Genomic DNA, 25,657 nt, shown 5'->3' on the forward strand with positions numbered 1-25,657 from the left:
TAACATTTCTAAATAGAATCAAGGCTAACAAAGAAAGTATTTACTTACTTCACCAATGCAATTAATTTAAAAGAGAAAGGCAGAGAGGATTGATAAATTGTACAAGTAAAATTGAACAAAGCAATATTCTCATACAACACTGCCACAATTATAATTAAACTTTTCATTGATTTCCTGGGATTCATTACATGGAATCATTCTGCAACACCAGGATCTCATTAAAAATGAATGCAATATATTCTTTCATTAATAACTCTTGAAATTATATTTTATTTGGTAATCTCATATTTTGTCCCTTCACAAATAAACATAAAATCAATGCTATCAATGAAGCATGACTCATCCAATATAGACCCTGAGGCATGGCACTGTGGCCCAGGGGTGACTCTGTGAGTCCAATATTCTCACCCCACAGAGCTTGACCCATCTCTACTCAGTGGTCGGTCAGCCAAAGAACTCCAAGTTTTCTAACAAAAAAGATTGAGTAGGAGCCTTCATTAAATGCAACCCTTACTACTAGGCCCAATCTTAGTATAAATGCAGATGTCAATCAATTCTGAACCAATGGCCTGACCTAAAATTGACATAGTCGCCTTCTTCCAGGTTCATTAACCTCGTTCTTCCATGATCTTACCTTTCTGCCTTCTTCAGGGAGAAATTACTAATTATATTCCCTGTAATATATATGTAATTCTTTTTTTTTTTTTAAACAATCACAAACAGACCCTGACTGGCCTGGAAGAAACTAAACATCCTGCTGAGAACTGTCTATGTGAACCACAAGTGAAAGAATTATAGGTGTCTAGGAGCTAAGTGCTAGAAGGAAAATAGGGCCCTCAGTCCTGGGGTTGCAAAGAAATTAATTCTGCCAACCACCAGTGAACTTGGAAGGGGACCTTGAATTCCAAATGAAAACAATAAGCCCAACTGACATCCTGATTTCAGTCCAGTGAGACTCTGAATAAAGACTAGTCCAGGGCTACCAGATTTCTGACTTATAGAAATGGTGAAACAATGACTCTTTGTTTTAAGCTGTTAAGTTTATAGTAATTTGTTTTGCAGTCATAGAAAAACATAGCCAGTGTACTGTAAGGAAGGTGGCATTTAAGAAAGACGAATCTAACAGCAACACAAAAGACTGACTGAAGGGGAGAAAAATTTACCCAGAAAACCACTTACAGGCCACTGCAGTGTGTTAGGTAGAAGCAATAACGCGTGCACTGGAGGGTCTCAGTGTAGACAGGGTTCAAAAGTATTTAAGGTGGTAATCCTGGGCTTCTTTACCAAATAAATATGAGCAGTTACAGCAAAAGCTGAATATAATTCAGTAACTCAAAGAATAATAAAATGTTAAAAGGTAAAAGAGAATTAGAGTTAACTAGCCTAATCTTTCTTCTGATATAAGCATCTCTTCTACAACAATCCAGAGGATGCTATCTCCAAATCTGGTGACAGGAAGTTATTTCTCCCTAAGCAACCCTTCCTGCTCAGAAGAGATCTAGCTACTCCAACATGATCTTGCCAATCAAGTCAAAATGAACTTCCTTGAAATATCTACCAATGGATGCAATTTCTATCTTCTTGAGCAACAATGAATTAACTTTGACACAACCCTTCAATTACGCAAATGCAAGTATCTCCAGTCTCTGCTCCTCCAAGTGAAATATCCCTGGAAACCAATCTCACTTGACTTCCTATTCACACTGAGGGATGCTTTCTAGAGACATTGTAGTTTTTCACTATTTCAAAATTACTTAGCACAGAATCTGGTAAATAACAAGGGCTTAAAAAGTGCTACTCTTGGTAATTATTAAAATGCAATTCTTAGAATTCTAGATTAAATACTTTTCTGGTCACTAAACTTGGACTTTACATGTGAAAGCAGGGTCCAAAGGAATTTAGAGAAACAACAAACTATACTAAAGCTCCACATGCTTGGATATTAAACCTTAACTCTTTCTGTAGGAAAGTGATCAGTTAGCAATCCTTTAAGAAATGGAGCCTAAAAAATGACAATGGTAAAAACAAAACTTTTGTTTCTGAAGAACTTTACAATGCAAAGTGTTTTTACATTTCTTAATTCTCAAGCGTAATGCACTTCAAAAGTAGGGTGTGGATACCTTAGGGATATGGTAAGAAATTATGAGAAGTTTCACTTTTATTTCATCTCTTAATTTTTTTTATTGTGTGTGTGTGTGTGTGTGTGTGTGTGAGTGTAGTGTGCTAGGAATGGAACCCAAGAACTTTGAACATGAGGCAAATGCTCTACTACCAAACTAGATTCTCAGCCCTAATTCTTTCTTTTAAAACCTGTATTTGGTGTGCAGTAAAATGAATATATTGTTCAAGGATACAAATATTTTACTTACAAGTAACTATACATTTATATATTTATATATAATAGCATAAATTTCATAAATATTTAAGTATACTAATTTTTTTACTTTTTTTTTAAACTGATAAACTACATCACTAACAAACTTTGGGGAAACCTATTCCAAAACAAACAGCAATGCCAGCAATGTTAGTTACTTATGCCTGATTTTTATACATGGAAAACTATGTATAAATCGGTAGTGAAATCAATCTAAGGTCTAATTAAGGGTCATACAGTTCATGTACAATATATGACTCTCTGATTTATGGATCTTCTTTAATAAATACTCCAAAGACTAATCTACACAAGAAAATTCCACTAAATGAAGTAAAAATACATACTCACGTAATTGCCTAGTGCAATATAAAACCTCAAACCAGGCAAGTCGAGTTTTAACACAGTATCCATGGGAGAGGATCCATGATAAAGTCTTTTACTCGAGTTTTAAGGGAAATTTTAAAGAGTCATAGAGGAGGAAGCTGCTATTGGGGGTGAATCAGAGGAGCCCCACTGCAGTTACTTCTACAAAAGAGGGGTCTTTATTTATCACCTGTAAATCAAGGCTTTATAGGGCTTGCTGTGCAAATTTGGCTAGTTTCCCTAGTCCAAGACTTACAGAATAGTTTTCAGAGCAGCAACTAAGCACTTGGAAGGTTTTGCAAAAGGTTTTTTTAAAGGAGCAATTTTATCAAGAACTTTCCTTAAAGGCTCACGACTTTGAGAATTATTGGTCTCTGAACATAAGCATAATGGATGCACTTCATTTCCTTTCTAAGATCATCAATTAAAAGTAACCATAAGGATTATATTTTAAAACTGGTCATCTACATCCTGCTTTATTATCTCTGTCTCTTACTGCCCCATTTTTTCAAGCACTCACTCCAAAAGAATTAAGTAAAAAATAATATTCCAATAAATCAATCTGGATAATTATCAATTCTTAAAAAAGATTTGGTAGAAAGATTAAAACCACTGGCTAAATGAGATTTTGAGATTCTCTACAGATTTAAAATTATCCTTGTGTCCTCCATAGCAGATACCATGTAATATTGTAATCCAAATTCCACAAACCTAAGATTATTGTCTTTAATTAGAAAGTTGACCAAGAAAAGGTAGTGAATGAATTTATATGTGGTTTTGTCTGTGTGTCCAAGAATGGAATTCAGTTTTTATTAGCAGATCTCAAAGTACAAAATAATATAACTTAATTCAGAGGCAGGAGTTAAGATCTCTTCTGATTTTTGAATGAGAACATATTTTTGATTGAAGAGCTATTCCTATGATTTCCATTTCTATTAACACCTTAAGCCTCAAATGGTTGAATTTCTAATTTAAGTGAATGCTGTAGGCATCACAGGTTGGCAGCATTCTGTGAACTTCCTAATACAGTCATCTTACTAATGCACATATCAAAGGAGGTAGTAATTCTTATTATTAAGTTCAGATGATAATGAGAGGCAGAGTATTTTTTTCTCAGCCACATTAAAGGATATCAATCAGGGGTAACTGATTACAAACCATAACCACTTCTGGATGAAAGATAAGACTTTTTACAGAGACTTAAAGTAATACAGATACAAACCTAAGAACTTACTAGGTAGCTTCCTGTCCACCGCTACCCCCATAAACTTAATGATCAAGGCTAGTGGAAAAATCTTAGGACAAAATTGAATCTCTTAACTTCAAACTTACTGAGAAACACTATTACCAAAATGAAACATTTAAGTATGGTCACCAGGGCAAGTCACCAGGACGCATTTGTCGTTAGCAGTCAGAAAAAGGGAAATGAAGTATCCTTCACGTCTCATAAATACATAAATAAAAGGTGTTCATGTTAAGTAAATTATATAACACTGAGAGTGTAAGACTGTTCTTTCAATTAGTTTTTCCTTGAACCAAAGAGCTCTTCTTAAAAAAAAAAAAAAAAAAGCTCTTCTACTTAATCGTCTTATTTTCAGTTTTTTCCTCCTTTGTACCACCTCTTTTTTTTTCCCTTTGTAAATGTCCATAAACTAAAATTGACGCCTAAAATTGAAACATTTTAAAAAGTGAAAACATGTCTTTGTAAATGACTTTGGTAAGAAAGAATTGATAGTTGAGCAGCTTTTCACCAAAATGATAAAGCTTTATCTCAATCTCTGATCAAAATTTTAAGTGACTGTCCAGAGAGTAGATATTGTACAAGAAAAACATTTAAAATAATTAAGAATTAGCTACATTTGATTATTTTTCACATCATATGTAACAGGTCACTAACATGGACCTACTCACTTGTTCATCTATACATAAATGCATACATTAAGTGTCATTATTTGCTTTATCACTGAGAATTTTTATTTACTCCCAGTAATGAAATTGTTATGCATCAGTATTGAGTACATAGTTACTTTAAGTATTCAAGAGAACTTTCTAGAAAGAAGAATCTTTTAGAAATACTTATTATATTACCAACAACTGGAAGAATTCTGTTATTGGGTCTATTGTTCCTTTTAGTGAATGTGAAAATCAATAGTCATTTCCCAAGACTAAAAGTAATTCATAGACAACATTCATGTTTCCTACTTAACTGAAGGGGGAAAAAAAAAGTCTTAGCTGGAGTTTGCATCATTTAGAACTAAGCAAAGTGAAGTATTTGAGGATCCCTCTAAGCTCCATGAGCTTTAAGAGCAACATGGTACAGCTATCTTCAATCCCCCACTTATGCTGAACAAAAAAGAAGGCAGCAAATTACAAATTTCAGGACACAATGATAACTGATGAAAGGGATACAGTAAAAAGCAGACTGAGATCTACAAAAACACAGCACCCAAAGTCACTGATTTAGACAGAATATTTTTCAGCCATACCTAAGCAATAAACTACTACAGTACAGAAAAATACAATCACGTGCTGCACAAGACCTTCCAGTCAACAAGGCATCACATAAACAAAAGTGGTCATGTAAGAGTTACATGGCCTAGTGACATTAGTACATTTTTGTTTGTGTAATTAAGCCTCTATGATGTTCACACAATGAAAGAACCTGACAGTGCATTTCTCTGAAACATGGTCTTGCCATTAAGTGATATGTGACTAAGATAGATTACCTATAAATAAAAGGTTAAGCTGTTCAAAATTCTGCAAATGGTGTCCACAGAGTTTATTATACTTTTTTTTTTCTTCTCCCAATAAACTACTGTTTTAGGGAGGCACTTATTAAGCACAAAGCACTGGAAAGGGAATGTGACAGTAAATAAGACAGACAAGGTTCCCGTTCTCCTGGGGCTTCTACCCTGGTGAAGATAGACAAGTCAATGGGCATTAATTACAACATGATGTGAAGAAGCTTCAGTGGGTGAAACGAAGAACTCTATGAGAAGGTAGAATGGCCTCCTAACCTAGGTGGCTTCCCCAAACATCAATTTACTTTGATGTCACTATTGGGAAGTGATTTAATGAAGTAAATTGAGAAAATCAAAATAAAGGAGCTAGCTTGGCAAACTGGGAAAGTGGCAAGGTGTACATGTTTGAGACAGAGGGAAGAGGAAGAGCAAAGTCATATGGTAAGAATGCTCCGGAAAGTCACTCCTTGACCAAATATTATATCTCACAAAGGTTAATAAAGACAAAAACACACCTCTGTATCTTTTTAAAAGATCCTGACATGAGAGCATTCCTCTTCTCATTATTCACCTCCAAATTCACTATTCTCCCTTCTGTAAGTTTTTAAAAGAAGATATTAGTAAAGTTAGAACTTTATAGTATGTTTTAAGGAAGGTTTTCCAAAATAAACAGTTGAACAAAAACTTGTTTTTAGTACTTAAAGATACAACTTTGAACTATTCTTTTTATTTACTTTTGCTAAGTTTTTATTCCTTAATCTTAATAAATGAGATACCACATTTTGTTTTGATCTGGAAACCAAGCCCTTGATAATATCCCAAATTGAGAATTACACACACAAGCAAGAATAATCTGCAGACTGAGAAAGAGCTCTTTGGTGCCCCAGAGTGCTTCAGCTAGCACCCCTCCACACAGTAGAGGGAGCTCTGCTTGAATTTGCAGAAGCTAACAGGAACCTAGGTGTCAGGCTGACAATGCTGCCCATTTGATGGAGTGGGCACAATCAAGAGGGAAGAATAGGCAGAGAGGAGAAAAGGCCATGAGAGGTGAGAATTCTGATAACCTGGGTTAGAAAGATGTTGCAGACCTCCCACTAGTTGGAAACTAGACCTGTATTTTCTTATGTGAAATGGGAAGCAAGGTAGTTTGTAGAGAATGAAGAGGGACTAAAGGAGAGGTTAGTGGATAGACTTTCCAGATAAGAAGAGTGTTTCTCAATGTTATAGGAACCATATGTAATAGGGTCTCTGAATAAAATATGGATTCCTAATTCTCAACCCAGACCCAGAGAGAAGGAATTTAGCAGCAAAATTTAGGGCCCCTAAATTTGTATCAAAACAAGTATCCCAAGAGTCTCAGAAGCCATATGAAGTTAGAGAAACACTGGATAGTGAAGTCCTTTAGGTTGACAGAAGAATTTTAGGTGAAAAGAAAACTGAGCAAGAAGCCAGTGCCCTCAATGCAACAAAGAAGTGAGAGGAGGTTTTCAGGGTTCAAATAAATGTTTACCAAGGGCTCTGTCATGTGGCTCATTTCCTTCTACAGCTGAAGTTCCACCACTGACCTACAGTTTCTCAATGATGATGTGCACTTGGACTAGTTGGCCTTCCTCTCTTGCACAGTGTCATACAGACTAAACCTCAAGATAAATGACAAGTCTCAAAATATGTATCTGATTATCAAGATGATAGGGAAAAGTGCTGATAGATCAGTACACATCTATAATCACTACTGGAAAAGTCAAAGTTGAGTTGGCAAATAAGTCTTCATTAAATATATCATATATGAAATACACATGTTAGTGGCAGTTACAGACGAAAAGGTGGTGTTTCATTTTCCTCTGGAAAAATCATGAAGGGGAGAAGTAGGCAGCTTCAGGCCCTTTTCCAAGAAGGAGATATGTTGCATAATGAGGCAGCCAAGAGGGTTATGAGGAAACAGAAGTTGGCTACTGTCAGAGGTGACTAGGCTGGATTTTAGATGTTTTGGCTTTGAAAATGATGGATGTAAGAATGATATACTTTACAAACTCGCTTGCAGCTGGACATTGCCAACCTACACAGTTCTAGAGAAGTTTCTATTAAAAACTTTCCTTCTCTTTTGTGTAAGTAAGTCCCTGTCTTTCCACATTTTTTTTCTCTTTCCTTCTTTCTGCCTGGAATACAACATTAGGATGGCAGGGTAGGGGAGGGGCAGGTAGGTAATCCATCTTGTGGTCTCAAGGTCAAAAACCACAAGCTCATGATGACAGAGGAAAAGAAAGTACAAGGTATGTTGGCAACATCCTCAAGCACTAGCGCCAGACTAACTTCAGAATCTTTAATGAGTAAAAAAATAAATAAATAAACTCTGTGTTTAACTTACTGTTTTTCAAGTTTTCACTTACATATGAAATTGAGCCTGTCCTAACCAGTTTTGCTTTATCTCTTTTTTAATGCTACCAGAATTTATTTAAAACAGTTATCATTCTCAGGAGAAGTTTATAGTTAAACTTTCCCTAGCATCTATCACACTACCTTACAGCTCAATTAATTTAAGAAAATGGTTAATAATTAAATGATCAGAAAACAAACTAGTCTAGCAAAATATATTTTTCTTCTAAGTTGGAACATTGGCTAAATCATCTACACAATCCCAGCCCTACCAGAAACCAACTGAAATAGTGGAGTAAAAATGAAAATTGGAGAAAAACCTGTATCGGTGATAAGTAAAGACAAAAAACCTGCATTAGCAATAAATTGAATAAGAAGAGGATATTCAAAACCTCAAGAAATAGTTGTTAAATATAGTACAATTGAGACTTAAATACAGTTACTGAGAAAGCTAACTCATCACTTTCATTATTTGAAAAGCAAAAAAAAAAAAAATCAGACTAACTCAATACCCACTGATAAAGAAATGCATAAATATGGTACATAAGGGCTACCTGATGATACCCACTTTTCCTTCCTGATGAGGAACAAGGCCAGAGGGAGGATGGACCATGGGTTAGGGAGGCTGACTTCATTAGAAGACCTTTGCCATCGAAGTACAGTAATACTTACAGACATCTGCATCACACTACAAGAGAAAGGGCTACTATGTTCACACTAAAAAGGAAACAGGGTCCCCCTTGACGTAACTCTTACTGAGACAAAGCAGACCATTTTTCTGAGTGATTCATCCAGTGTAGCAGGCCATACACTAGCACCACACCTTGGCATGGGGGGAGGTACTTTTTCAACTCAGCAGGCAGTAGCATTAGAGAAGAGGCTAGTCACAAAATGATGGATGTAAGAATGATACACTTTACAATGTGTATACACTTTAAATGATACCCTTTGCAGAAGATTTGGGGGCTGGGCTATATATAGCCCAGTACTTGCCTAGAGCACTTGCCTAGAATGAGTGAGATCCTGGGATCTATCCCACCACTGCCCCACCAAAAAACGATAATGACAAGATAGATGAAGCAGGACACTGGCACTGTGGTTTCAGAAAGGTGATGAAAAAATCTTTTTGAGAAAAAGTTCCATTGCTGGTTGTTGCCTCTTCTTCTCCTTCAGGCCAAAGGACTGCTAGAATACAGACAGATAACCTCCACTCTTTTGAAGCTTAAAATGTGAAGCAAAAGTTTAAATGTATTTTTGAAAATGATATACCATAAAACTACTACATTATAAGCTCCTCAGAAAAGAAAGATCCATGCAGGTGGTTTGTGTTAGCCATACATCGTTCTTTCTGTTCAAACACTTAGAAATATAATTGAAACACAGCAGGCACTCAGGGAGTATCAGGTGAATAAGAAAAAGTAAATTTTTATACTCTAGAAAAAACAAACCATATAAAACAGATAAAGGGGTTTAAGAAAAATGTAAAGAAAGAAAAACTGCCTTAGCAGAATGTAAAAAGTCATGAGATGTAATAAAAAGGAGACAGCAAAAAATCAGATCAGTGCTGTACATAACACATCTCAGAGGACCTTTCCAAATGAAGTAGAAAATTATAAAGAGGAAAGTAAGCAGAGCGGCAATTACCAGGAAATGAAATAATTAGTATAAACACACAAAAAGGAGATAACCTGATCATTATTCACTTGTATTTCTGGGGAAAACAAAACAAAACAAAACTCAAGAAATAATAAACTAAATTTGTTTTAAATGTCCCCAAATCAATTTATTAGTAAATGCATTGATCTATTTAAAGAAAACTGTACAACTTTAGGGGCATAAAAGAAGATTTGAATAAATGAAAATGATATAATGTGGTAAAGGCTCAAATCATTCGCACATCAGTCTATAAACATTGAAATTCCAATTAATATACTAGCAGAATACTTTGGGGTTGGCTAGGAAAGGAGGTTATGCCAGGGATAAAGCTTCATAAATTCTTAAAACTTGACAGGATACTCAAAAGTTAGTTAACAATTTAGCAAAAACTCGTAATGCTCACATTATACTACTAACCAAAATACATGTCCTATTAATAAAAAATTTTAACATAAATTTTGAAATCACAAAAGTGTCAGATTAACAGAGATAAATATTTGCTTATAAAGTACACATGTAGAAAAGCCTAAACATTGAACAAAACTCAGAAACCTCAAGGGGAAACATTAATAAATCTGGTTACATAAAATTAACTTTTCCACCTCAAAACATTGATAAATGAAAAGAAGCAAACCAATGATCAGACACAGGACACATACAACAGATTAAATAAAGAACAGAATCAAGTTTTTATAAAGAACCCTCAGTTGCATGTGGTATCACATGCCTATTATCCCAGTTACTCAAGAGGCTGGGGCAGGAGTTCCAGGTCACTTAAGGAGACCCCTATCTCAAAATAAAAAAAAGGGCGGGAGATGGAGCTCAGTGGCATAGCACTTGCCAAGCATGTGCAAGGTGCTGGGTTCAATCCCCAGCAATGCAAAACAGAAACAAAAAAAACCTTACAAACAATTACAAACAATAAAGACAGAAAGACAAGCAGAGAAGTCTGGAAGGAAAACAGGCCATGCACAAAAGAAATACAAATAATCAACAGATAAATAATATCAAACCTCACAGATAATTTTAAATATAAAATTAATAACTAGATATGTAAAAAGTATTTTTACATATCAAATTGGTAGTTTCTTAGGAAAATACACTATAATCTAGCATCCACCGAAAAAGGTACGGTAGGTAAGCTGCTCTGGTAGCAGTGACAACTGGTAAAACCTTTATTGAGGGAAATCTGTCAATGAAAGTCAAAAGCTTTAAAAAACATGGGATGTCCTTTGACCCAGCAAGGTCCTTGCAAGTCCTTATCCTAGGAAGATCCTCATAAATTTACTTCAAAGATATTCATTACAACACTATTTATAAATGTAATAATAAAATGAAAACTACCTAAACAGAAGTAAATAAATTATGGTATAACTATGCAGATGTATGCTATATATCATTATAAACAAAGGCACACTTCTATGCCTTTGAAATACTTTAAAAGATATATGTACAATGATATTAGGTACTAAGTTATTTACTTGAATTATTTTTTATAATCTTCAAAATAATTTTTTCAGGTGGGATCATCCCCATTTTACAGATGAAAAGACACTGGGGCTTTGAGACTTGGAAAAAAATGTGCCTCTGATCATAAAGTCAATAAACTGTATACCAGGGATTCCAACCCAGCCAGTCTAACCCCAGAGGCTGTGCTATTAACATTCAAACACAGACTGCACAAAGGCTAAAAAACTGTGTGCAAAATGTCTTGTTACTATATGGACTACTGGGGACTTCTTGTACATTATTTTATGCTTTTTGTCTTCAGAAATTATTACTTGAAATTAAAAATAAAAAATGCCCAAAATAGGATGGTATCATTGATAAAAAATTAAGTTATAAAAATATATTAAAGAGTATTAATTTTTCAAAATTACAAAAAATATGTCCACTATTTTACAAAACAAAAATATGATATGCACAGAAGAAAATCCACAAGATAAATAAATCATTCGAATTTTCGAAAATGGTTATTATTTTGACATGGCGAATTATGTGGAGATCTCAATCTTTTCTGTTTTTGCTAATTTATATTTTCCACTCTATTTACAAAAATAAATAATAGAGGGTGTTGGGGTACCTCAGTGGCTGAGTGCTTGGCTAGCATGTATGAGGCACTGGGTTCAATCCTCAGCACCACATAAAAATAAATAAATAAATTGGAGGTATAGTGTCCATCTACAACTAAAAAATAATTAAAAAATAAATAACAGACATAATTTTAAAGTTTAAGACAATAGAAAGGGTCAAGTATTTTCTCTCAAATGCAGAAGTTAGAGCAAAATAAAGAAAAAAAGGGCGGTCAGTTATCATAGAAGATCAGTGTAGCAGAAGGAGATTGAGAGGGAGGAAGGACAGGAAAGGGGAGGAAATGCAGAATGAATCTGACAAAATTACACTAAGTGCATGTATAAATATACCACAGTGAATTGCACCATTATGCATATCTATTAAGCACCAATTAAAAATAAATAAAATTGGGCTGGGGAGATAGCTCAGTCGGTAGAGTGCTTGCATTGCAAGCACAAGTCCCTGGGTTTGATCCCCAGCACTGCAAAAAAAATAAATAAATAAATAAATAAAATAAAAATAAAAGACTTAACAGATATATACTTTAACATTTTGTAAGATACCATTAAGATGATTATTTCCAAATATAAACTTCAAGAATTGTTATAATTCTATTCAATTAATACTTTTATAAAAATGTAAAATCCCTTGGTATAGCTATATAATATATATATTACAGTAATATGGCTTTTAAAAATTAAACAAGCAACCTAAAATGAATTTGTACCATTTCTTCTTGATTTTTTTCTCAATAAAAAGCAGTTTTCTAGATTCTAGGAGGAAAAAAAATCTATACATTCATAGACTACAGTTTATGTCAGTTCCATCAGCACTATAATCTATTGGTTCTAATAAACATCTATTTTAGTGTTCTGGTTTCAGGAAATGTGTTGTAACTTTTCAGCACAGATGTTATTCAGGAAAAATGTTCTGCCTTTTATTGACCTATATTAAGTATGAACTCAGTTGAGTCACTAAAGCCTCTTATGATCCTAATCCAAATAAAATTTCCTTACCCTAGTGTGGTCCATGCAACAAACTCCAAAAGCAGATTGTAAATAGCTCAGTTGGCAAGAGAAACTCAAGGGAGACATATTATTCCTTCTTTATAAACTCAGTCTTACTTCCTTTCATAGAAAAAAAAAATATTTAAATGACATTCACACCAGTAAATGTTTGGCCCATATCCTGGCCTAAGTACCAAGGCTTTAGGCGGCTGCTCCCCAGCTATCTTATGAAGGAAATGTAAGGATGATCACTATATGGCCCTTCCTTATTCTACATTTAATTATCCTTGGTATATTACAGCTATAAACAAAAGGAGGCAAGGAGAGACTAGTTCTATAAAAGTGATCTCTGACTCCCAGATATCATTAGCTCTAAATGAATTGCCCAAGATGTTAAGAGTCCAAAAGAAATCAATTTACAGATACCAGGGATTTTCTTAAAGAAAAAATCCTGCTGACTCCAACACATGTGAATTCAAGTAATAAACTAAGTAAGGAGGAAAAAGGTCAGAGAATGGGTGGGGGTCACCCAAAGGGTGCTGCTTCTTCAAATGGAATAGGCAGAAGAAAATGACTTTAATTCAATTAGTTCATCCAGAAACCTGGAGCATGGAATATATAAAATCATACAAGGGGAAATTTACTGCCTTGGGACTGTTCCATCTGTGGATATAGGTGAGGCTGTGGTTCCCTATTCCTCTTGTATCTTGCTTTTGTATGCCTGTTATGTGGCTCATATTATGCCCAGCTGCCTTTTCCTACTGCCAGTTGTACTAACCAGCTACTCTGGCTCTCACCAGATGAATTTTCTCCAATCCAGACAGACTACTGGGTCTGGGACTGGTATTGATTGCTTGTCATGCCTCCTTCAGTTTTTCAAAGTGTGAGACCACGTGCCTAAGAATTATTTGGTATTCTGTCAAACATGCAAATCACTGGGTCCTATCCTGCCCTAGGGGATACGAATTCTTGGGGACAGTGGTCAGGAATCACCACTTTAACAAGGATACCACAAGTGCTCCTTACTCTACTAACATTCAGGAACCAATGAGCTAATGCACACTATACAAAACAGTATGTATTATTAAATGATGAATTTTATAACTGCTTGAGATTTCTGACACCATGTTTTACATATCAAAAACTGAAATGCCAATTCAGATATACAACCATATAAGCCACATAAAAGGAAAAACAATACAACCAAAGTCAGTGTTACAGTTTAGACATGAGGCGTTTCCCCAAAAGCTCACACGGGAGACAATGCAAGAAAGTTCAGAGGTAAAATGATTAGACTATGACAACTATAACCTAAGAGTGGATTAATCCAAGGATATGGTGGTAACTGGAAGCCAGTGGGTTGGCTAGAGTAGGTAGTTCACAGGGGGTGTGTCTCTAGGGTATATATTTGGTCCCTGGTGAGCAAGAGCTCTCTGTTGCCATGTCGTAAGTTGCTTTCCTCTGCCTTACCCTTCCATCATCATTTTCTGCCTCACCTTGGGCCCAGAGCTATGAAGTTGGACTGAACCTCTGAAACTGATTCAAAATAAACTTTTCCTCCTCCAAATTGCTCTTGTCCAGTGTTTTGGTCACAGCAACAAAAAAGCTGACTAAAACCAAAAGTATAAAGGAAAGAAAGATGTGACCAAAAGAAACCGGTCAGTTATCACACTTTCCTCTGTTCCTAGTGAAACAAAATGGGAATAAACTTTAAAAAATTAAATGAACGATTTAAACCAGCTCATATATGACTCAAAGAAGAGGAAAAACTAATAAGCATTTCCTGATTTAGTACCAGTTAACACTGACTTCCTAATTATTAAATGTGGTAACTTTCTAGCAGGGTTTCTCAACAGACCTCTAGCATTTGACAGTGCAGATCACTTCCTTTATGAACTGGTTCTACTCTTTGGGCTTCTGTGGCAGAACTCTTTCCTGTTTTCTTTCCTCTGACCACAGATCTCTTTGCAGGTTCCATTACAAACCTTACCCAATCCTTAAGAGAGGAATATACCCAAGTCCTTTGATCCTCTGACCTCCTCGCTCTACATGTTGACCTACACTCTACACACTTCAGTAACCTCATTCACTATCATGGCTTTACTGCTAACCCCATTTGATGATCCCTGGTTCTTCCAGGCCGGTGCCCTATCCAATCTCATGTCCTTCATAGCCACCTGCCCACTGGATATGCCAGTGGCAACTCAAATTCCACTTGTCCACAATTGAAACCATCACCTTTTCCTCAAACCTGTTTCTTCCTTCTATAGTCACATTCTTAAGTCTCAACATCACCATTCACCAAGTTTTCCATACCAGAAGCCTGGATTTTTTTTTTTCTAGAGGAGGGGCAGCAAACTCACATGTTTGTGGGGGCAACCAAATACCATATCTATTTTTTAAGAAACAGGTATATATCTCTTAATATATACCAAGCATGTAATTTGCAAATGTAAACCCAATTCATATTCAGAGCAACACTTCAAAGTAAGTATTACTATTATGGCTATTTTATAGACAGGTAAACTAAGACACAAAGAGATTACAGAACTTGTTCAAGGTCACTCAGCTAGCAAGGGTCAGAATTTGAACACAGGAATTCTGGCTCCATAGGACAACATAGTGCTCCATCTCAGGGAGCTGGGTAAGGTGTAGAATAATAAATTAGACTAGGAACCAGAAACTAGTGAATACTTGCTTTACCTAGAGCTATTCATCTCTGCAGTTCCTGTCCTCAACTTTTTATTTTATGCCTCACTAGCACTTTATTGCAATCTAAGGTTCTGTTCATTCTATTTCCTTGTTGATTATATTTCTCTTTCTTTTCCTCATTCCCTGTCACAGGCTCAGGTTAACCCCAAATCATTTCTCAATGGTCTGTCATCATTCTTGTCTCTTACTAGTCTATACTCTTTTAAAGCAAATCAGCAAATACATTCTGTAAATGACCAGATAGTATTTCAGGCTTCCCAGGTGATAAGGTTTCTATCCCAAGCACTCAACTCTGTCAATGTAGCATGTACCACCATAGAACAAGTGGGTATACCCATGTGCCAATAAAACTTCATTTACAAAACAGGTAATACTTGATCAATAGAACTACTGTAAAAGTATTAATATTTCTTATACTGTAATAAATTCCAGATAGTCCCCAAACATTAGAGAATATACAAATATAAAAATTTCACAAGGAGATATGAATGAAAGCTTTTATAACCACAAGATGGTGAAAATTTCTCAGCATGAAAAAACTGAATAAATTTGAATACATAAAGATTAAAAATATCAGTAGGGAAGTAAAACAAAACAACAAAATACCACAATTAAAGTGAAAAGAAAAAGACAAGATGTAAAAGGAGTATGTATAATGAATGAAACGTTGATTTTCTTTATTTACTTGTAATTAACTGGAAATTAACCCTTCAGTGCCTCCCATGTTGTTAGGCATGTTGCTAGGTACTTTAAATTTATTACATGATTTAATTATTCAAAATAATTAAGACTACAAGGATATCAAGGATATGAGGCAAAAAAAGAAGAAAAAAATATACCTGATTAAAATAAGAGAAAAAGATGATAAATCCCACCAAAACCTACACAATGAAAATTTACAAAAATCTTTTTCAATGCACAAACCGGCAAAAATAGTAAAGATTACATGTAGTAGTACCATTACACAGAGAGTTAGAAGGAAGAAATTGGTTGACATCAAAATTTAAAATGTTTAAAGTTAACCATTACATTCTTAAGCTCTTATCTTACAGAAAATGTCATATACTCATGCAAAGACAGATGGGAACACAAAAGTTAATCACATAATTGTTTTTAATCAACACTCTAAATATCTGTAAAGGAATACTTAAAGAGTGGCAGATTCACTAAGGGAACAGTATGCTGTGAGGTGAGTACTGTCAGTGAAAGCTGTTTATAAGAAAATTGCAAGTAACAACTATGTGTATATATGTAAGCAAAGAGGAAAGTGAGAGAGACAGAAAGTAAAGTATCCTACTTATTTCTGTTAAAGAAAACAAACATATCTATATCTCTATCTATAAAAAGAAGGCTATATTTCAAGAGGAAGTTTTATGGAAAGGGCACCTTTTCAGTTTAAGATGTATACTTCTCTATTATCTGAACTTTTTTTTGTAATACACCTATATTAATTTAACAGTAATTAAGACACTTAAATAAGGCAAAACACACTGATCAATCATATGCCTCTAAAAAACCTTCCAGAACTTACTACTGCTGTTAACAGCCCTCAACATGACCTCTGCCTAACTCTTCAATCTCAGTAAGTCCCTCTCCTATGTGACACTAAAGCCATACAATGTTATTCAAAGTCATACAGCTGTTCTCTGAATATGCCAGGATGCACTGGCTTCTTTGCCTCTGCTTAAAATTCCCTTCCTCAATTTCCCTTTCTAGTTATTAATGCTCATTCTCCTCAAGCTCCTATGCAGGCAGAAACAATATCAGAACTGACACATTTTAAACAATCAAGCATTTATCTGTAATTATCTGCAAAGTAAGCTTTCAGTGGCTCCTTTGCATCAGGCATGCTGTTGGGTGTTTAGATGCATTATGTGATTTCATTCCTAAACCATTCGAATCATTCCTACTTTATAGATGTGGAAATTGTCTCAATAAAGTTAAGGAACTGCCCAAAGTATCACTGGCTAGTAAATATCAAAGCCAGGATCTGAACTCAAGACTGAGGCCCAAAACAGACTTACTAGAGAGGCTGAGAGGATCTGACTGGATATGAACCAGGCAAGCCACCCTGCCATAGGCAGGGAGAAGAAGTATGGGTGAAAGGACTAACCTCAATAACAGGGTAGGAGATGGGGAAAGGGAAAGGTATGTTTATGGAGAAGAGTTTAATCATTCCAGATTAGAGTTTCTTTAAACTAGGCAGCTGAGGGAGGAGATAATATGAAGTAGTCTGGTGCAGGTCAGAAAAATTGAAAGCAATGGTTGGCAAAGTTAGTTTAGCAGCTCTGAGCAGTATGAACTACCATCGGGGGGGAGTCGCGGCGAGAAGCAGGGAATAAAAGCACAAGACAGTTAAGAGCTACTGCAAGAACCAATGCCTAGCCGGGCAGGTGGCACACGCCTGTAATCCCAGTGGCTTGGGAGGCTGAGGCAGGAGAATCACGAGTTTGAAGCCAGCCTCAGCAACATAACAAGGCCCGAAGCAACTCAGCAAGACCCTGTCTCTAAAAAAATATAAAAAGGCTGGGGATGTGGCTCAGTGGTTAAGCACCTCTGGATTCAATCCCCAATACAAAATAAAAACAACAACAAAAAACAAAAGCAAAAAACAAAAAAAGTCTCCATTTCTTTGTGACTTGAACTAGGAATGACAGATTAGGAAATGAGGATGAGAAGCAAATCTTACAGGTATTACAAAAGATTCCTTTGGCAACAGATGTTTGACTAGAGATAAAGGGGAGAATGGAGAGCAAAGGGTAAAAAGTGATTCTAAGAACTCTCATTTGAGGGGAGCAAAGAACACTAGTATTATTGACTGAAATGGGTTGGTAAAAGAGAACTAATCTGCAGACCAGAGGTATTAAATAAGGGCACACACAAAGAAGAACTTGTTGTCAACAGGGGCCACTTCTAATGCCTATAGACTAAGAGGCCTCATTTCTTAAGTGACAGCCTTATGACCACAACTTATCTCTGGTCATTCTTAACATGTAAACAAACTGACACTCCAACCACTTGTGTAATGACAAAAGATTAACTTCTTTATAAATGTGATTTCTTGCTTAGCCACCATAAAGCACAAAAGCATATTTTCAAGGATACCTTGTAGAATCAGTGTCCTATTAAGAGTTATACCACACAAGTCTCTAGAGTTACTAAATTCTTCAGCTCCTTCATCAAACCCCCTAGGTCTATTTATCATTCCTCCAAAAAAATTTTCATTAAGTGAAGTTGGTTACTGGGAGAGGAAGTTGTCTCTGAATTTTTAGGTTCAACTCCTTTCAAAGACAATCAAATGAAATCAGTTTTTCCCTGATACTTCTCTACTTTCAAAAGTCTCCCTGTCTCATCTGTTCATTTGATTAAATAACATTATTTACCACTTTTTATCCTTAAACAGTACCTGGTTTAACCTTATCATCCAAGAGTGATTTGGGACATACTATCTAAACAGGGTTAGCACAGACTAGACCATCTCAGGTGAACTATGATATGAGAACAACAATACTTTGCTTGATTCACAAGGTGGTTGTCACCTCCAAAGGATATAATTATGGGTTAATATCCAACTGCAGGCAAAAAAATATTTGGTACAATGTACTAGTATGAGTCACATAAACAAAAATGTGGTTCCCAGACTCCGTAAGGGACAATCTCAGTGGTACTGCAAGAAGCAAAACATAGAGGTGATCTGGGAGAAGGTAGTCATTGTGGTTTCACACCAAGTCAAGCAACTCAATTCTTTTTACTCTTGAACTCAAATACTGCATTTTAAAAGTATGGTAGGTATAAAGAGACTAAAGGTAGGAAAAAGCAGGTAAACATTCTATTTTAATTACAAATGAAAGATTAATTTTTGTACAATAGTTATGGTGTGATACTATCTATAATTGTGTAAACAATTCAAAAAATTTGATTCTGAATTCTAATAAAAATGAAGAGAAGAAAAATACTAATAAAGGATTTATAGTTTCAAGATATTTGGGAGCAGTAAATAAATTAGCTCTTTACTTAACTAAAAGTAAAGTTGAAAGTACATATCTACATCAGAAAAACCAAGTACCTGTGAGTTTGATCTTGGAGAGACGAGCCAAAATTCCTGGTAAATCATCCATATGCAGTTTCATCTCTTTCCACTGCTTTTCTTCTTTTGTCTCTTTCCCCACATCTGCTGGGCTTTCAACGATGGAGGCAGACTCTAGTCCTATTAGTTGCTTTTCACTTGGATTTCTGGATAAAGGTAGGCTGGGGGGTGAAAGAGATCTCATCTCATATAGTTCTGCTTTGGCTTGACCAGAAGATGTTTTTTCAAGGAAAGGAGATGCCACTGGTTCTGGCTTAGGTTTTACTTGCTGGTTGAGGCTTCTATTCAGTTGTGTCACATACTAAGCCAAAACGAACAAACAAACAAACAAACTAATTCATGTTACTCTAAAACTAACGTCTATAATAATTTTAAATGATTATTTACTAGCATCTTCCATCAGTAGTTCCTATATTTGTGAGGTACTCCATAGTTTATTTCATTTAATTTTCTTAGAAGTTGCTAAAGATGATGAATTATTATTGATCTCTCTCTTTAAATTACACATGAGGACCCTAAGGTTCTGAAATTGACAAAACCAAGAGTTGATAACCAGATATAAGTAGCCCTGAGTGAGGAACCACCTGTGCAGGTAAATAGTTAAATTCCTTTTTCATTATGTCAGAATGACTTGAAATTACAAATAGCCTTAGATACGACCTATAGCTGATGAAGGAATTGAGAGTTCTGTTTATATAAAAAAAGGCATTATATATTTGAATACAAGAGAATTGAGATATATTATCAATGCCTGTCATAAAATGCCCATCAAATTACAAAAACTCAATTTATTTGAGTCTATTCAGAAATGCATTTCATAAAAAAGACTTTCAAATGCACTGCTAATTTAAGAAAATAAGAGGGCCATGCTGTTAAAACAATCATTTCTGTGCTACTTACATATTTACAAAACTTCAAAGAATTTTAAAAGATAGATAGTTCAGCTTTTCCTAATTTTGCCTAGTCGAAATATGCCAGAAGTTTTCAATCTTTCTTCAAACTTAATCAATAAGTTCAAGTTCATACTTTTAACATCAAATGCCAGAGTTATTCTGGTTTCAGTTAAGAATAATCAAAACAAGAGATTAAGGTTCTGGATAAACTTAAGAGGACACTAAATAAAAGTCTTTTTCAAACAGTACTTCCAAAACGTTTCTTACAATAGGAATTTCTGAAATTCCCTCATACAGAGAAAAGTATGGGCAGAAAGCAATAGAGTGAGAAACATACCATGCGTTTGAGAAAGTTAAAGTGCTGAAATGTAATCCACTGCTTATTGACATTCCTGAAAAGGTGCATAAACTTGTGAGGGGATTCCTGTACAGCTCTTCTTTCCAGATACCAGACACATCCTCCTACCCAACCTAAAACAGAAAAAGAAGAGGAAGAAATGCTAGCATGATTAAAACTTCTCACCAAATGATGACTACACCTGCCCAGAAGCAAAGCCAGCCAAAGTAAGTGCTCACTGTATGACAGGTCAGAGCTCTGAAATCATCTAATCCAGGGATGTGAATAAGTGCAATTTATTGACCCTTCTTGTGGTTTAAGTCAGCATAATTCTTCAAAACTTGGGAAATTTTTCACTTCCAGATCATTATGCTTTTATTATATTAAATGCTAAAATGACCACACTATAGATCTTTTTAAAAATATAAAACAACAGCTGGGCATGGTGGCACATGCCTATAATCCCAGCAACTCAGGAGGCTGAGGCAGGAGGATCCTGAATTCAGAGCCAGCCTCAGCAAACAGTGAGGTGCTAAGCAACTCATGAGACCCTGTCTCTAAACAAAATACCAAAAAGGACTGGAGATACAGCTCAGTGGTTGAGTGAACCCCAGTTCAATCTCCAGTACCCCACCAATATATATATATATATATATAAAACAAGCAATTCAGACAGTTTTTTAAAAAAAGTAAAAAATAACACGATTTTTCTCAAAAAAATGACATTAAGTTCAAACATATATTTCAGGTTAATATTTTGGTCATGTAGAGTAAGACAACCCACAGGAAGAAATAATTCTCGATAAAATAGGACTCTATGGAGTCAGAAATAAACTATTCCTGTTATGTCTAAATTTGGATTTTAATCATTCTACTGCATCTCCTCTCAAATCAACAAATTTGATGCTTCTGGCTTAGGCCTCCTTCTATTGAAGTCTTTAACAATGTGTACGACACTAAAGTTTTTCTCTTTAAGTCTCTCCTCCAATGGCTTCCATGACACCAAAGGTTCTTGGTTCTCTGCTTTCTGCTTCTTAGTTTCCTAGGTGTACTCCTCTTTTTGGGTCTGTCACTTTAAGGCAGTTGTGTTCCCACTGTTCTGAACAATAAAAACTGTCCCTGAGCAAATGGGTAATTGTTAATTTTCAACCCATTTCTAGAGTCATTAGGTCTATATGCAACTGCTCTTGGTTTCTCCACATGGATGGGTAACAATATATCTCTAGGAGTACTTAATTCTCACCCTTTTTACTCTATTCTGTACTGCAGAGAAAACCATTACCTATTTAAGACTTCAGGATCACCTTGAACTCTTCCTTTATCATCTAACAGTCATCAAGTCCAGTCAACTCTGAAATATAGGTAAAATCTGCCCACTTCTCTTCACTCCTACTGATACAGATCATTATAACCTCACATTTGGACCACAGTAATGGTAGCAGGAGTCAGGCCAGTCATTCAGTCTTCAGTAATTTCCTTTCCTCTCCATGTTTCATAAAACTAAGTTTTCTTCCTAAAGCTCAGAATACCTATTACTCACCTGAATCTGTACACACAACTCACCAAAGCAATGTTGTTGTCTCATGATCTTCCACTAAACACACCACATACTATTGTTCAACTTTATGTTGTTTCCTTGCTTGCAATTACTCTCTGCAATGATTCCATGGTCCACGTGGCCTTCCTGTATTGTGGGAAGGAGAACTAACACTACCCTTGAAACACATGGCAATTATCTTAGACTAGAGATAAGTCACTCACTAAAATCATTTTCTCAAACTGTAGTTAACTATGTTATGCATATTTTCTATACACAGGAATATGTGTTTGGAACCACCTTTGAAAAATATCTTTCAATATTAAGTCGGTCAAGGTGAGATTTTTACAGAATGGTAATAATAGGAAAAAAAAGCTAGGAAACTACATTTATAAATAATGAAAACAATTTCTTTAGGCAAAACGTGTCACATTTCTATGAATCAGTGCCTATAAAATAAATATTTCAGCCCTACGGTAAGATAAAGTAGGTTTTAAAATACACAGGGCTGGAAACATGTGACCATAACCACTATTTACTATCAGTGCTGAATCATATATGTAGAGCTATTAAAATCAGATAAGGAGACAACAGCTAAAAGACCCTAACATTTATTTAATGGCTACAAAATACTCTGAACTTTTATAAGCAAAATCAGACATAACCACTAGATTACTAGGTACCTAAAACAGTTCTAGTTTCCCTTCTCTGCTACCTCTTCTCATCAAGCTCTCTTAGTGGATACTCCAAGTGGATGACAGTAAGTTACAGACACCACTTATTATTAGATTTACTGGTGATACATTTCAGTTTCAGAAAGTAAGCTATTAATTCCTTCTATACTACCAGCACCACCATTGCAAAGAATGATCTGGCAACAAACTGTGTGGGCAGTATGCAGTCCATTCACTGGACTGGGGCAGGGGAAGGAAGTTCTAGGCAGTTAAGTGGAATTACAGAGTAGCTGTTTTTCTGCCTTTCCTATTCTACAATTCCACCCCTGATTGAGAGAAGCCCCCATGCGGAGGGGATAACTCAAGTACTAAGCAGGGATGAGACTTCCAAGAATCACTACCTAAGTTAAAATAAAGAACATTCACAATCAGGGGTCGTAGAAGGTAATAAAGGTAAGATTTTAAAAAGAAACACAGTTCTTAAAAAATGCAAAACTTTTCATTATGGAAAACTGCAGTCATATGTAAAAGCGCAAGAGTTCAATGAGCACCCCCACACCTCCACCCAATACTTATCCCCCAGCTTTCAAAAATTAAACCCTGGCAGACTTTCTTTCATCTGCACACCCTTCTATTCTGTCCCCACTTTATGAGCCAGAAGCAATCTTTAAGATCATCTAGTTTAATAACTTCATTTTATAAACTAAGCAAACTTAATTCCAGAGAAGTCAAATGATTTGCCCAGAATCACACAAATCAGAAGAGACCCATAAAATAACATTATGAAAAAGAAGGAAGAAAGGAATTTCACTGAGTCACAAAACATTGCAGTTTGTGTGTGCTAGGTAAAGCCTGAAAAATTTCTTGTGACCAGTCATCTGGCTTCAAGCATCTGGTCTCTAATATGGACCACAGGTCACACTCCACACAGTCATTTGTTATCATCCTAAATTACTGAGGGCAAAACATTCTCAACCTTCTCTTTAATCTCTCCATCTGGAAAATGTCATTCATTCACAAAAGATTACTGAGAGTACAAGACACTATTCTGAGTACTTAGCAAACTAGATCGACACTGTCTCCATCTATCTTACGAAGTTCATATCCTAGTTGAGATAAACAATAAATCGGTTTATATATAAGCAATTATGGGCTGTGTTAACCATAATGAAATAAATAGGATGATGTGAGAAAGGAGGAGCAGAGGATGGTTAGGCTAGGCCTCTTTGAAAAGGTGACATTTGAGATGAGAACTAGCCAAGAGTTAGGAAAATGCACTGAAGCTTCATCATTCATTTGTCATAGGTCCTTCAAGGTGGAGGATTCCATGAGGGACACGCTGAGGATAGAAACCCAAAAGTCTAGTGGGGGATTATGGCCTGCTGTCCGCAGTTATCACCATGACCCTTTAAATTGCAACAAGGTTTCTGAGTGGGAGCAAAGTGCTTTCCTTGTCATTGCAAGCCTGCAGCTAGTAGCTGAAGCTCTGATAAGCTAAGAGTCTTGTGGAACCCTGAGATTTAACTATGTCTTCACATCAGGGAGAGTGGGATGGAGGAGAAGGTGTGGGCCCCTGGGGCCACAGCAACAACAGGTTCATAGGTCCGTGACCTCTTCATGCTAGGCTATTCCCAAGGTCACTTCCTCTTGCAGTTAACCAGCCGACTTAACCAAGGGCTCCCAAGGTTGCAGCCGGCCGGAACCACAGCCTCGCACGTGGCCAAAAAAAAAAAAAAAAAAAGGAGAATTTTCCCAAGGTGGGGTACAGTACCTGTCAGGAGGCGTGAGGAGAAAGTATGAGGGGATGCGGCCATAACGCACGAATCTGGCCGCTCCCCGGGATCGCCGTGCCCTCTCTCCTCACCGGGTGCTGGGCGCCGCCATCTTGTTTGCCCTCCCCCTGTGTGAGCAGAGACTTCCGTTTCGTCACTTCCGGCGGGCGGGCTCTGCGCTGAAAGCCTTGTAGCTGCTGGGTGATCTAGGCTGAACCAGCAGACCAGCAGGGTGAAGGGTCGTGTGCCTGAGGGACCTTCGGGAAACGCCAGAAGTACTGTGCGACTGAGTCTTCCTGACGAAAAAGTCGTGGACGGGCAGCGGCCCCATTCCTCCAGTTCCCGGAATTTGACAGACATACTGTAGCCCGATGCTGTCCCGCCGTGACCAGGTGCGATGGGCACAACTTGGCCGCGGCCTCCTCGAAGGCAGTTTAAACTTAGGGTTAGGACACTTCCTGGGGAGCCAGGCGCGGCGAGGAAATGTTCTTGTGGCGACGCCTCCACCTTCCTGTCTGATGAGTTCCAGACAGCTGTCCCACATTCTCTGTCAGATATGAGCCTGGATTAACTCGAGGTTCACACTAAGGGAACTGAATCATCAGAATACCTCCGGATGAAGAAGATGCATGTCGTGGTTAAGAGTTTGAGCTCCGGAGTGAGGCCTGGTGACCGTGTTTGAAGAAGTCAAGTAAATTCCCTGAACCTCGGTTATTCATATCTACCTGTACAACGTGGATACTAATAGTATACATACTTACAAGGTGTTCGAGAGAATAAACAGTGTCTCTCAAGCGGATAGTCAGGCTCCTACTGCTTATAGGCAGTAATAAATTATTATCAAAAGTATTGATTGCTAGAGCAAATTTTGCAATAACCCCAGTCCCCCTATTGATTTCTCATGTTGGGGTTTCATAAGTAAAAGAACATTGAAGAAAATTCAGCTCTTGTAAAACAAGAGAGAAATAGGTAACTGAGTCTTATAATGGCAATTTCTATTTGTTTTCAATGATGAGATGATAACTATTTTGGGTCACCTCAGCTAACATTGCTAGGCA

General features: G+C 36.4%; 1 protein-coding gene across 2 annotated transcripts in view; it reads right to left on the reverse strand.

The window, feature by feature from the left end:
- LOC124981013 (protoheme IX farnesyltransferase, mitochondrial) overlaps positions 1 to 24,750 on the reverse strand; it is a 129,753-nt gene extending 105,003 nt beyond the window's left edge. The window contains exons 1-3 of one of the 2 annotated variants that reach the window (XM_047547169.1): positions 24,599 to 24,750; positions 20,617 to 20,750; positions 19,366 to 19,547 (exon numbers count right to left, since the gene is read on the reverse strand). In XM_047547169.1, coding sequence (XP_047403125.1) covers positions 19,366 to 19,547; positions 20,617 to 20,669 — 235 coding nt within the window. In that variant the 5' untranslated portion in view covers positions 20,670 to 20,750; positions 24,599 to 24,750. Of the gene's footprint in view, positions 1 to 19,365; positions 19,688 to 20,616; positions 20,751 to 24,598 lie in introns of both variants that reach the window. The other variant, XM_047547168.1, reaches the window with a different exon arrangement.
- Between the last annotated feature and the right edge of the window lie 907 nt (positions 24,751 to 25,657).

The sequence above is a fragment of the Sciurus carolinensis genome, chromosome 3, assembly GCF_902686445.1.
Source record: "Sciurus carolinensis chromosome 3, mSciCar1.2, whole genome shotgun sequence".
In the NCBI taxonomy this organism is placed as follows: domain Eukaryota; kingdom Metazoa; phylum Chordata; class Mammalia; order Rodentia; family Sciuridae; genus Sciurus; species Sciurus carolinensis.